This window comes from Heterocephalus glaber, unplaced genomic scaffold, assembly GCF_053883595.1.
Source record: "Heterocephalus glaber isolate CG9 unplaced genomic scaffold, H.glaber_assembly_v1.0 deba00000281, whole genome shotgun sequence".
NCBI lineage: Eukaryota > Metazoa > Chordata > Mammalia > Rodentia > Bathyergidae > Heterocephalus > Heterocephalus glaber.
This window is the reverse complement of record NW_028258139.1, coordinates 10,606,805-10,621,490: the sequence shown is the minus strand read 5'-3', so window position 1 is coordinate 10,621,490 and position 14,686 is coordinate 10,606,805. Positions and strand designations below refer to the sequence as shown.

Here is a 14,686-nt window from a genome sequence, read left to right as displayed (position 1 = left end):
AGGGTGATTTTGTTTATAAGAAATTCCCAAACAATTCTCCACTGTGGTTGTACCATGTTGGTTTCTCATCAGCAATGAGTGAGTTTCAATTGTTCTACATCCCCATTAACACTTAGTAATGTCAATTTCTTTAATTCTAGCCATCCTAGAGAGTATGAAGTATTTTCATTCTGGCTTTAATTTGCATATTCACCCAATGTCCAATAAACATAAAAAGATGCTCAGTTATGGCAAGGCGTACATTACAGCCATACGAGCTACCATTTCAGAACTCTCAGATCAGTGAAAGGACCAGCAATGTCAAATGTTGGTAAGGGTGTGGAGCAACTGGAATTTTTAGGCATTGCTGGAGAGAATATGACTACGCACAAAACTTTAGAAAACCCTTCAACACTACCTACTAAAGCTAAACAAATCCTTACACTATGACCCTATCAGTCCCTCTCCTAAGTTTCAAGATAAATAAGCACATATATCCACCTTAAAAATATAACCCAGAATGTTCATGGCCACATTCAGCCTGAACTACAAAGCAAGACCCTGTTTCAAAAACCAAAAACAAACAGAAGTAGTTCCTGTGTAAGCCACTAGAAGTATTCAGTGCTTTCAGTCTTTACACAGAAGCCAAGGTTTGCTTAATGCCTGTTAATGTCTCAAAAGAAAAAGTCTAAAGAAATAGCTGCAAAATTTTGGCTCAATTTTATAGTTGCCTTGAGCAAAGAAATCTAATAAAAGCAACCCAGCACTTATTGCAAGTATTTAATTATGCATGCTTAATTCAAGAAATTAAGTGCTAAGGGACAGCAGAAAGATGCCCTGTCTTGAAGGTGCTTGCACTCTACATAAGCTAGGACTGATATTATATATAAGGTAAAATATAACTACCTTTACCTTTGGTTTATTTCTAGTTCAGCATTTATCATGTTACTTTGAACATATATGTTTATATGTCTGCCTTTTGTGCCAGGATGATAAACTCTAAGGGGGAAGGGGATGTCTTATACATTCTTAAATTTCTAACCCCCCGCACAGAATCAGTGGCATAGGCAAATGGTCAATAAACACCTGGAAAAGTTAAATAAGAGATGTACAACATAGGACAACAGGAATAGCTCAGTAGTAAAGAGCTTTTCTGGCATGTGCAAGGCCCTGGGTTGGAACTTAGACACAAGAGTGGTGGGGACAAAGAAAAGGAGAGGGAGAGGGAAGGAAAGGATGAGGGATAAGTAGGGGAGGAGAGGGAAGGGAGGAGGAAGGGGGAGGGAGACAGCATAAAAGAGGCAAATATTGCAGAGTGATACTCCAGGATACTCCAGGAATTCAGAAACACTAAAGAGGGAAAGTTTGTTAGGTTTTGAAACGTGAATAGAACAAGTAGAATTTATCTGATAGAGACTGGTCAGGAGGATGAACAGAATTTGAGGAGACAAGAGACATATAAAAGGATGGATGTAAGAGGATTCCATTTGGTGCCGTTGCCTGCCTCGCAAGCGCAAGGTCCTGAGTTTGATCTCCGGTACCAAAAAAAAGGGCAAACTAACAAGAGGATTCCAGAGAAGTGTACGGATGTGTTAAGTTAGTGCATCAGAACAGTGTTCAAGAGTGGTAGTAGACCTGGTCAGAAACCGTGACCTCACTACAACAAGCTTTAAATGTCAGCTGAAAAAATTTACTTGGTAGACACTGAAGAATATGAGAAGGAAAATGTCTTGTGCTTTAGGAAGATAAAACTAACAGTGATTTTGTAGGGATGGGAAAAAAAACAAATGCAAATTACAAAGCCAGTGATAGAACCTTTTTATGAACTACTGGATTTAATTTGCTAATAGAGGCTGGAGTATACCATATCTGAAATGTTTGGGATAGGAAGTATTTCAGATTTCAGTTTTAGGGGGGAATTTTGGAATATTTGCATACACTTTACCATCTGATCATCTGTAATCTGAAAATCCAAAATCTGAAAACTTTGAGTGTCACATAGGTGTTTCACAAGTTTTTGATTTTTTTAAAATCAGGAATTTGTGGGCCAGGGGTTTAGCTCAGTGGTTCTTCCGCCTGCCTCGCAAGCACAAGGACCCAAGTTCGATCCCTGGTACTCCCACCCCCAAAATTAGGAATTTGTATTTTTTGCTTTATTGTGGTAAAATATAAAAAATATAACATTTACAATTTTAAAATGTATAGTTTGATAGCATTAAGTCCATTCACCATTGTGCAACTATCACCACTATGGATCTCCAAAACTTTTTCTTCAACTAAAAATCTATGCCATTAAATGATGACTTCCAGTTCTCCCCTCCCTGATATCCCTGATAACCACTATTCTACTTCCTGTCTCTATGACTACTCTAGGAACCTCATGTAAATGGAATCATGTCTTACTTATCCTTATGTGTCTGGCTTATTTTACTTAGGATAATATTTAACATAGGCTCACCTATGTTGCAGGAGGTATCATAATTTCATTCATTTTTAAGGTTGAATACTCTTTCAGTCTAGGTATATATCAGTTTTTATTCATTGATAGACACTAGGTGTTTTCCATCATTTGGCTATTGTGATTCTGCTGTGAATACTATTTTGCTATCATTTTGTTGACAATATTAATATCTTTATTCACAAGGGATACTGCTTTCCTTTGTAATGTCTTTGTCTTATTTTGATATTGAGGTAATGTTATCCCATAAGATAAATTGGGAATATTCTTACCTCTTCTACTTTCTGGATGAGATTTTGTAGAATTGTTATTATTCCTTCCTTGAATGATTGGTGAAATTCATCAGTGAAGTAATCTCAGCCTGGAGTTTTCTTTGTTAGGGTGTTTACTAAAAAATTCCATTTTCTTCTTTTTTCCATTAAGTTTATTGGTACATTTTAGGTATACAATATGATGACATTCATCATTGGGAATTTGTACCCTTACATGATATATCTTGGTTCTTATTTTGTCCCCATTCCCCTGCCCTCCCGTCAACCCCTCCAATCTGCTCTATTTACAAAGACTTTGACACACATGCGTAAATACTGAATAGTTTCTCTGGTGTGAGAAACTGAAAGTGTAAATAAGAATCAAAATGTATAACAGATAATGGGAAACAGGAAGAAAAGGTCTAAAGGGGAAGAGAAAGTGGGAAGAGTAGGGGAAAGGAAAAAATATGAGAAAATTCAATTTTCTTAATAGATATTAAGACTATTCAGGCTGGTTATTTTTTCTTGAGTGAATTTTAATGATCTCCGTTTTTCAGAAACACAAATTAGTTCATTTCATCTAAGTTATCAAATCTATGGCCACAGAGTAATTCATAGCATTCCTTTATCACCTTTGAGTGTCTGCAAATAATCCTTCCTTCATTCCTGACATTGCTGATGTGCATGCTTTTTCCTCCATGAGTTTGGCCAGGGGCTTTTTAGTTTCATTGACTATTTTCAGAGAATCAGCTTTTGGTTTCACTGAGTTTCTCTGCTGTTCTGTTTTCTATTTTGTTGACTTCTGTTCTTATTTCATTTCTTCTGCTTGCTTTGGGTTTAATTTGCTATTCTTTTATTTTCAAAAGGAAGAAGCTTGAATTAGTGATTTGAGACCTTTCTTCTTTTCTAATTACAATTTGGTGTTATAAATTCCTCTATATGGCCAACTATAGTTGCATTTTACATGTTACATCCTCATTTTATGTAGTTCAAATATCTTCTAATTCCTTTTCTGATTTGGACTAAACTCCAGACTTACGTCTGCAATGAAATCAAGCATCCAAAAAGAATTTCACTCTAATTCTGTTACCCCAGACAGTAATATAGTCAATATGTTGTCCTGGCCCTGAAATCTGTCACTGCTGTACACAACTTAAGTATGGTACTATATTTGGGAAAATATATTTCTACAGTATGTTCCCATACAACAAAATTGTATGTAGTTGTGAAATGGAAAATACAGTAAATAGCTACTACCCATGAACAACATAAAAGAAGTGGTCATATTTAGCTTTTTGTTAAGTTTTTATTTGATCATCTCTATAATAACTGATAGAATGAATTCTCAAATTTAAAAACTGCTTTGTAAACTTTGGAGTATACACTAAAATGATTAAATATTTCTTACAAATAAACTTTGTTCTAATGCATTATTCACTGCTAGCATTTTCACTGCTTGGGCCTGGGGTCCTGAAGTTGGTCTTTTTTCATTCAAATGATGTTCCCATTTAAAAATAGTCATGGGCCATGGGATATTATTTAATCTCTTTAGCTTCAGTACTCTCAGTTATAAAACAGGAATGACAGTATTTCCAAGAAAAAGTTAGGAGGATTAAATGAGATAACCTATATAAAATCTTAATATAGTATCCGACAGACAGTAAATGCTTAGTAAATGAAAGAAATTTTGCCCTAATTTTAATACTATCTTACTTTTAAAGTCTATGTAGGTCAAATCTCATTACAACAAAGTTAAAAGATTATAAATGCTTTTCTATAATAAATAATCTATTTTATGTTTGATCCAAATTCAAAATACTTATCAAAGATCTTTTCTTCTATTGGCTAATTAAATGAAGAGTTTGGGACTTTCAGGTCTTTATTTTGCTCTTTTAAAATTAATTCAAGAGAAGGACAGTTACAGCTCTAGAACACTGATTTTTTTTAACCTAATAAGTCTCAAAAACTCTGTGAGAAAACTCACATGAACCATGTAACTATACTTCGGTCTACCTGAAATGCTCAAATATAGCCTAGAATATACATAGACTGAAATGAAATGCCAACATCCTACAGAGATGTTCTTGACTACACTGATCTGATCTGGAAGGGACAAGCTTCTTTAAACAACCAGCCATGAGTGGAGCCGGATGGTGAACTAATCTATACATTATCAGAGAATGAGAAAATGAAATGCAATTATTATGAAAACCAAATACAAAATATTTGAATTATGAAAAACATTTAAGAGGCATCTGAGACCCTAACAAGTAGAGACTAAACAGGTTTTTACAAGTAAATAAAACTAAAACCAATAACTATGACTAAAAAAATCACTATCTTATATGAGAGGAGAAAAAAGAAAAATGAACCCGGAAAATAGATCCATTCCCTTCCATTCTCTCTTGTTCATTGATTTTACTTCTTTTATATGGAAATTACTAGAAACAAATACACACTGCCAGGCTGCTTTCAATTTGCACTCATGGTTCATAGTTGTACAGTCTAGGGAGTGTGGAAAAAGCAACTCTAGGGAATCGGAATTTGTGTATCTGTATACAGGCCTGTCACCTCACAGAGCCTCAGTTTTCTCAACTGCAAAAAGGCAGAGAAAATGTCTATCCTACACAGTCGTGACTTAAATTGGAAAAGAAAACGAAAATATGGGAAAATGGATAAATGAAAATAGAAGTGTTGTTCGACAGAAATATAAGATAAAGCACAAATGTGAGCCACATATGTAATTTTAAACTAAAAAAATACAAAGAAGCAGGTGAAATTAAGTTTAATATATTTTATTTAACCCAGTATATTCAAAATACTATTATTTCAACATGTCAATCAATATAAAATTAATGAGATTTTTGTTTACATTCTTTTTTTGTGTGTGTTAAGTCTCTGGAAAAGGATATGTATTTTACATGCACAGCACAGAGCAATTCAGATTAGTCACATATCAAAAGCTCCACAGCCACACATAGCTACTGACTATACCACACTGGATAGCTCATGCCTAGGATCAAGGTGAGGCTTAATATATGTTTATTAGATCCAAATAGTACTTCCTATCAGATAATCTCTGTGGGGGCCGGGGATTTAGCTCAGTGGTTCTGGCGCCTGCCTCAAAAGCACAAGTTCCCAAGTTCAATCCCTGGTACTAAAAAAAAAAAAAAAATCAGATAATCTCTGTGGGATTTAGGACAGTTACATTAGAAAGATTTTGTATGTTTATATTTTTGTATGTTTAATATTTTACATAAAATATTAAAAAATATTATCTACACTAACTAGATCAAGTATTTATCCTAAATACAACCAATCAAAAATAATTATGATAGGTCACTAACAGTCATTTATTCTATATTTATTTTTGTAGTTATTTTATTAGGACTTGAATTATATATTAATTTAACTTAGAATTTAGTAAGCGCAAAAAATAAAACCTGGGGCCGGGGATTTAGCTCAGTGGTTCCACCGCCTGCCTCGCAAGTGCAAGGTCCCAAGTTTGATCTCCAGTACCAAAAAAAAAACCTGACTAACTATAAGTACACAAACAATTCAAACTAAATGTTACAACTGATAAGGTACATCTGCCAGCAAAGAAACAACAGGCAGCAATATTTTGCAATGATTTTGTATTGTGAAACTTTTCATTTCATAGGACCTATCACTGTTAAGTCATGATAGTTTAGTTTTTCTCTCATAAATATTTAACTGTAAAAATTAATCTCACAAAAAATTTAATTCTAAGTATTTGGATTACCACCTATCATAGCAACTTAATTATATGTAAATGTAAGTAAATATAACATCATATTTGATACATTAAAGTGCTGCTGCAAAGCCAGGCATGGTGGCGAATGCTTGTAATCTCAGCATTGAGAGGCTGAGGTAGGAGGATCAAAAGCACAAACTTAGCTTAGGCAACTTAGGCTCTTAATGAGCTCCTTTTCTAAAAAAAGGGCTGAGGGTGTTACTCTGTGTGAAGGCCCTGAGTTTAATCACCAATACCACCAAGAAAGAAAAAAATAAGGACACTACATTCACTACATTTACTTTGAAAGGATTCACTGGGACTGCTGTCAAATATTACTTTTATATTTATTAAAATTACACTAAATACACAGTAGGCAAATTCTCGTATCTTAAATGCCAAGAGTAGTGTGAAAAATACATAGAGAGAAAACATTTCTTAACTGCAAGGTCCTTTTGAAAGTTATCTATAGTGCCTAAAGTGCATACTCATACACTGAATAGTATGTTTTTGTTTTCTATGTATGGCAATATCCCTGCAATTGATAATTTCATCAATCTTTCTCTGGACCAACACAATTGGTCAGACAGGACAAGTGCACAAAATGAGGATAGACTATTAGCTAGCTATGTGACCACTATTTCATTTCAAATCTGGCAAGGACCATTTTATTACCTTCTATAACTTCAACATTATGAAAAGTCATTAAATTCTTAAGGACCAAACTCTTCAGTTTTGAGTTTTCATTTACTATGGAGGCCCTCTCCCTGGAAGATTTTATCAGTCAGTACGCAAGGTTAGAAGTGATACATGAGGAAAAAGTGCCACTAGCTGAATTATTAATTCTGTGTCCAGTGGCTCCATCTGCATGTCCCTTGTAGTTTCCTCACCAAGTCTGCATCTCCCCAGCCCTACTCAGGCTTATGGTCAATGACAGAATCACACTACAAAGCAGTATCCTGCTCAAAATAGCATTCAGTAACCTTGCGCTTGAACTTTCCAAGAAAGTTCTCTCATAAGGCATGAATTTCTCAAGCTCCTGCTGACTGTAGACACTGATACTCAATGCAAACATAAAGGCGGACACTTCACAATTTTAAACACCTGGTCAAACTTCAGAAATAAAACTACCCAATGTATTAAGAGACTCACATCTGGCATTTCTGTAGAGAAGGAAAGGGTCCTGGAGTTGGAAATCCAGGTCTTTAGTAATGGGTTCTGTCCTATTTTCCATGCTCAGCCTATTCATAATGGTGAATCCATGCTCTGGAGAAGCAGACCTGAAGATCAGAAGGAGAGAAGTAGGGAAAAGGGTCAAAGACAAGTTGCTCAATATATTATACATGCAATGTAACTATGAGCTGTGATCAAAATATACAGTGAATGTTTAAGTTTTTTTTTTTTAAAAAAATTATTTCAGTAAAAGACATACTGTCCTTACTCCCCTTCATGATAGTCCTCCTTGCTTCAAACCCATCTTATCTTATTGTCGTTGCCACTTTCTGAAGCAGTTTTGCAAGTCCTCTTTTGTGACTGTCTTTATGGGGTGTGATTATTTAAAAAATACAGTGAGAACGTCTGCCAAGTGCCATTCAATGGAAAGTCAGGCTCATAAAAGCAGCGCTGGGCTGGAGATTTAGTCCAGTGGTTCTGCCGCCTGCCTCGCAAGTGCAAGGACCTGAGTTCGATCCCCAGTACCAAAAAAAAAAAAAAAAAAAATCAGATAGGCGTTTGGGCTGGGGATTTAGCTCAGTGGTTTCACCACCTGCTTTGCAAGTGGAAGGACCCAAGTTCGATCCCCAGTCCAAAAAAAAACCAGTGCTGTGTGTTTTCATCTACCTTATTCACTGGGCCCAGCACTGTACAGCTTCTGGTTCTTCCACAAAGTCAAAGTGACCATTAAAGATGAATGTTTTGAATCGATTCAGGACACTGAGGCAGCCGTAACAACACAACTAAAGTCACTTATGAAAGAGGACCTTTCAGAATTGCTTCAGGAAGTGGCAAGAACATTGGAGTGTGTTTGAAGCAAGGAGGAGCATTCTGAAGGGGATTAATGGCAATGCGTCTTTTAGTTTAATATTTTTTTATCTAAACATTCACATATTTTTCCATCACACCTCATACATCCTGATGTGTCTCTCAACCTTTTGTGTATATATATAGCTTTACAGAAGCTGACTGTACACACAATAAATTTCTTCACTATTGGCATCATTATGTACTAATTCATATGTAAGACACCATGATTGTTATGGTTAGTTCTGGATAAAATGGAATTGTCCTTCTCTAACTATTTATGTGTATATATGTGTGCATATATATATGTATATATCTTGTGATATAAACATGTATCTTGTTTCCCTATGTTATAAATTCCTTTAAGGCAGAGATAACTACTTTTTAAAATAGTGCAGACACTTTTAAAGGATCTTAGTTTACATAGAGTGTATATCCTAATTATACAAATAACTTTTCATAGAAAAATGTTAATGTTGGTCTGAAATTGAGAGCTGTAAGATCTCTAAGAGAAATGAAGCAACTCATTACAAACTAAAAGGTTACATAAAGGTTCAATGTGCATATATTTTGCTTCCTCCAGTATAAAGCAAAGGGCTTCACAGATAAACTACTATAAAAGTTTTTCTCAATAAAAAGTATATATGGTGACTTTTTATTTTTCATCTCATTCAACAAATCTTGAATGCCTCCTTCGCCTGCAGAAAGGACTCAAATTATACAGAGTATATACTCTAACAGCTACATGCATATTGCCTGCTCTTGGGTAACAGCCATCTAGTAATTCAACTGCACAATTTCTGGTGGCAAATGAAATGCCAGATACATACACACTGAAACTGAATTCACTTATTTATTTTAAAGTAGGGCAGTAGGGTTGTTATTAACAAACCCACAGAAACGGTGTGAACAACAGGAAGAAAAATGTTTACATCTTGGTTTTATTTCACTTCTAACCATTCGATGCTCTTAAGGAGGTAAAACACAGCTACATTACTGATTACAGGATTTTCTTTTAAAATCTCCAATTTTCAAATGGAGAGAAGGTAATCTTTGCTTGGCTTATTTTACAAAGAAGTAAAGTGATGATAGGCATATAATCAATACCAGAAATAATCATAATAATCATCTCAATTTAGATTGAAAAGGATGAAAATGTACTCCTTAAAATTGACATGTCACCTGGAATGCCAAGTTCAGAAATCACCAGTGGGTGTCTCCATGAACTCTATCACAGACAGAAGACATGAGGAAATACCTCTTAAAGTGGGGTCAGGTGTTTTTGTATAAGAATCAGAATGCGGGCTGGGGATTTAGCTCAGTAGTTCCGCTGCCTGCCTCGAAAGTGCAAGGTCCCAAGTTTGATCCCCGGTACCAAAAAAATAAAAAATCAGAATTTGATTCTTCCTAATTCTCATTATCACAATAGGAACACACATCTGTCTTTAATGGTGTGAGGACTATACCATCTCATGGTTTATAGAATAGGCCCAGGAATGAAGGTGACAGTTGATTTAAAGTAAACTTCTGGAAGAGAAGTCAAAGTGTATCACAGGCAGCTCCATTATTTGTACATCCAATTCCCTTTGGAAGACCAGCACACCAGAATCTGGGAGAGGGCAGGATAAAGGGTGGGGTGGGATAGCCGGCATCTTATTCTTGAGGAATTATATTTGGGAAAGAGATTAAAAAACTTCAGACAACTCCAAACTCTCTACTTCCAGGTCTGCCCCTATACCAAGCGGCTGGTTATCTCCATTTGAATGTTCTGCTACCACTCCAAAACCATTACTTCAAAAAAACTGAAGACTAAGGCCTGCGGGTGTTGCTGTGGTAGAATAACATGCTTAATGTGTGAGGCCCTGGGTATCATTCTCAGCACTGCAAACAAACTAAAAAGTGAAAATTTATTCTCAAATCAGACTCAACTTAAACTTCCTATTCTGCCAACTATTTTGTCTCTATATTCCATTTTCAAAAAATATTATTTCTTAACCTTAACACCCTCTATTCAGGCTGCCTTTTGATGCCCCCTCCTTTCAACCCATGCCAGATCCAACTTGCACTACCTCACATCTGCTCCATGGCAATAATTTTCTCACTGTCCTCCTGAATCCAATTTCTTCTAGAGCCAGTACATCCTCATAATGTTAGTACTCTGGCTTTCCCCATATGTTCTCACAACTCTAATAGTCTACTGTTCATAAACCTCTAATGACTCCCTACTGCTGGGAAAATAAATTTCAGAAGCCTTAGTGTGCCACTCCAAGTCACCAGATCTCTTTGCCCATGTAAGCATCAGCCCTCTGCAATAGTCATTTTCCTCACTGTCCTTTTCACATTCTAGGTTCTATGCCTCTGCTTTTGCCATTCTTCCCATTGGGACTGCCTGAACTTCTCTCTATACAAGTCTAAAAGTAAAATTATCCTGTATAAACATCAATTCTATCAAGCATTCTACTAACATAGTAGCCAATTTGTTACCTATAATCTATTCACCTGCTCTGAAGTCTATCTGTATTGTTTATCCTTTTGTTTTTCTTTGCAGGACCGGGGGTGGAACCCACAGCCTGGCTCATGCCAGGCAGGCACTCTACCACTGACATATACTCTCAGCCCCTTTATTTATATTAAACATGAATATATGTGTAAAGAAAATACATCTAACATATATGTGTGTGTTTCCTTTTTCCCCAATTAAATTGTCATCCCAAGAAGGGTTTGTGCTAAGCTTTTGTATTTCATCTTTGCACGTATGGGAGGTGATAGGATTTAGCTGAGACATCTTAATGAATGTTTATTTAAAAATTAGCTATAGGGCCAGAGATTTAGCTCAGTGGTTCTGCTGCCTAGCTTATAAGCACAAGGTCCCGAGTTTGATCCCTGGTACCAAAAAATAAATAAATAAATAAACAAATAAATAAATAAATACATAAAGTAGCTATTAAGACAATATACATACTGTATATCACTGTACATGTGTGAGGTTAAGAATATCTGATAAAAAAGGAATGGAAAGGGTAAGAGTTTATTAATAATCTTAATCTATCCTGAAACACATTCTGTTAACTAGACAGTAAAGTACTGAAAGATATCTTCAATTTTGGACTATGTTTTTTTAACGTCAACAGTGGGGGTTGGGGGTGGTCAATTAAACACTTTTCCAAATATTGACTAAATAATCTAACATTCCGAACAGTGTACTTTCAGTTCCTCCCTGATGCATTATTCAAAAACTTTGTACCATTCATTTGAATCACTGAATATTTAATATTATTTCAAACAGAACACAAAAATTTAAGTTAATCTATATTGAGATTTAAATTATATCCTGAAATCAGTATTCAGCAGAATAAACCAAGGGATGTTATGTAGTATTCTTTTCCTCCTGTCAGCTAATAATTTCAAACTAAGATTGGGTTATTTTACTTCTTTGAAATAAAACTGCGTTTGAAGAATGACACAATTGAGCTAAAATATTATTTTGAAGATTGTCATTTTCTTTCTTAAAGTAAAATAATCTTACCTTGTATAAACAAATAAGGTTCCTTCCACATCAGTCTTCTCCTAAAAAATAAAACACATAGCATATGTATGTTCTCTGCTTTCCCAGAGGTAGAATATAAACTTCTGGCAGATTAAGAATTACACTGACTCTCAAAGTAGTGAAGCTGCAGTACATAACCAGAGGGGATATTCTTAGGAGAAGAAAAAAGCAGCTTCTTGCGCTAACTGGCTCTGCTGGGTGAGCAGCAGGAAGTAGTCATTCTTTTGTCATTATCTCTCTTTTCTAAATACAGGGTGGGTGACACATCTTTATCTCAAACAACGATAAAGTGTCCGATGGATTTTATTAGAAAGAAGGCAATATAATAAGTGTGCTGCCTTCTCCTCCATTCCCCAAACTGGGTATGTAGCAAGCTGCAGAAAACCTGATGTCTGCATTTCAGCATCTTCACTTTATTTTTCAGGTTCATTTTCCCTTGCCATATCCTGTCACCTATGAGAACAGATCATCTGTTAATAATTTGACTTCGACTGCTAGACAGAGGAAGGCAATGATGCAGTAGTTTTCAGATGAATAAATCACCTACTTGGTATGGAATATTTAGAGTCAAATTTTTATCCAAGAACTTTGAAATAAAGTTAGAAATATTACCAAGTTAGGAATCCAGAGTTGCCTGAGAAAATCTGGAGGTGGTAAAGTTAAAATTAAAGTTCAGTTAATTCATCTGGCATTTCTTTTCCATACTGCCAGAGGCAAGAACCCTGGCCCAATAATAATGTTCATCAACATAATGCATATAAGTTTTTTACGTTTAACTAGTGATCAAGCTATCATAATTCTGAATTTAAAATGTGCTTTTGCTATTTACATGGTTTAATTTCAGCATTCTACTTAAGCCCCTAATATTTTATTATTAATATCCATTACCAAAATCATTCAAATTAAATACTCTATAATTTTGCTAAAAAATGCACCTTTTAAGAAAAAAAGTATAACACCAAAATAACAATTTTTAGGAGGCACGCAAAAATTGAAAGCATGATTCTTCCACATGCTCAAGTAATTTCAACAATTTTCTTGGTCACCTTACTTCAGTGGGTTTCAAAGTATGGTCCCCAGAACAACAGCAACAACAGCACATAAAAACTTGATAGAAATACTGTTTTTGGCCCTTGCCACAACCCACTGACTCAGAAATGCTGGGGATGTCATCTAGCAATTTGATTTTTAGTAAGCTGTCCAGGTAATTTTGAAGCATATGAATTTGCAAACCACTGCCTGAATTCAATATGTTCTCCCAACATATTCTCTGGCCATGGAAATATATAAGGAGTCATAAAAGCAAAATCCACTCCAGTCCAAATTGTATCAAATTATCACAAAACATAGTCCATCAACAGATGAATGGTTAAAGAACATGTGGTATATATACACAGTGGAGTACTACTCAACCATAAAGGATAAACTGGAGTCATTTGTAGGAAAATGGATGCACCTGGAGACCATAATGCTAAGTGAAATAAATCAGACACAGATTAAATACCACATGGTTTCTCTTATATGAGAAGCTCTAAGTATAAAGAACAAAATAAAAGATGATAGGAAACAGGGAAACTATGTGGAGATGGGAAGGGTATCTGGAGATGAGGAAGACAGGAGGGAGGGAGAAGAAAAAGGATCAAGATGCGATGTGCATATGTACCAATTCTCTACAATGAATGTATTTATTATTTATCGCAAACATATACTAATAAAAAAAGGGGAAATCACTTAACTGGGAAATAAAAGAGTAAATGCCTTTGAAAACATCACTTAGTAATAATATTTTTAGTCTTCAGATGTTAATTATAGAATATGCAGTTAGAAATTCGAACTTATACCAGTTTAAAAAAATTTAGCTTTTCCCTAACATATAGGAATAGGTATGAAAAAGTTCATTTTCAACTGCACTTAGTATGAAATTTCCATAAATCACCCCAATGTACTGTGAAAAGTAACCTTATTTCTCAACGTGGCCCATTTGTCACTGCTTTGGAAAATAATTAATCAAAAATGAAAAAAATACAGAAGTATTACTTACCATTCTCTGTAAACAAATAAAAAATTAACTCTGGCTGAAAAATCTATATTGAGTATACTTTCAGAACTAAGAATTAAATTCAAACCCCTACACTGTTAATTACAGAGAAAATGGCCATGACAGTACAATAAATGCTACCCAGTCTAAGAATTTCTGGGTGTTTTTGAGGTTCAGCTGGTCCAACTGGCAAGCATTTAGTAGTCCACAATAAAGAATCAAATTGTAGAAACTAAATATTAGCTATTATCCACTACATTGATAGGATACTGACGTTAGAATACAGATGACAGAACTAAGACTCTGAAGAACCTATGTGCATGGTCAGGAGTGTCTTTTTTTTTTTAGGAGTGTCTTCTTGTATTTGACCTTGGACTGTTTAACCTTGGAAATGCAAATCAAAATATGTACCAGCACAGAGAAGCTGACAGACTTTGACTTGTTTCATTTCTTCCTTGATATAACAAATTCCTCTTTCCTTCTGAAAACAAAAAAACTTCAACACCACCTTTTGGTTGTGAAAAATCCAAAATCAGAACTGTAAGAGGAAAGCCTTTCCTAGAATTATTTTTCTAACTCATAACAAACAAGTCTTAAACCTGACATTTGTTCTCAGCTTGCTAATGGAAAGGAGCTTCGT

At 35.1% G+C, this 14,686-nt stretch overlaps 2 protein-coding genes across 40 annotated transcripts in view; one reads left to right on the top strand and one right to left on the bottom strand.

The window, feature by feature from the left end:
* The window catches only part of Cacna1c (calcium voltage-gated channel subunit alpha1 C), a 733,897-nt gene that overhangs the window by 9,495 nt on the left and 709,716 nt on the right, over positions 1-14,686 (top strand). The window lies entirely within an intron of this gene.
* Dcp1b (decapping mRNA 1B) overlaps positions 1-14,686 on the bottom strand; it is an 86,047-nt gene that overhangs the window by 67,685 nt on the left and 3,676 nt on the right. For all 5 annotated transcript variants that reach the window (XR_015439697.1, XR_002391465.2, XM_087182632.1 and 2 more), the window contains exons 2-3: positions 11,988-12,028; positions 7,595-7,722 (exon numbers count right to left, since the gene is read on the bottom strand). Coding sequence is in view for 3 of the 5 variants with exons in the window: in XM_087182632.1 (XP_087038758.1) it covers positions 7,595-7,722; positions 11,988-12,028 (169 nt within the window). In the remaining 2 variants the exon portion in view is untranslated. The remainder of the gene's footprint in view (positions 1-7,594; positions 7,723-11,987; positions 12,029-14,686) is intronic.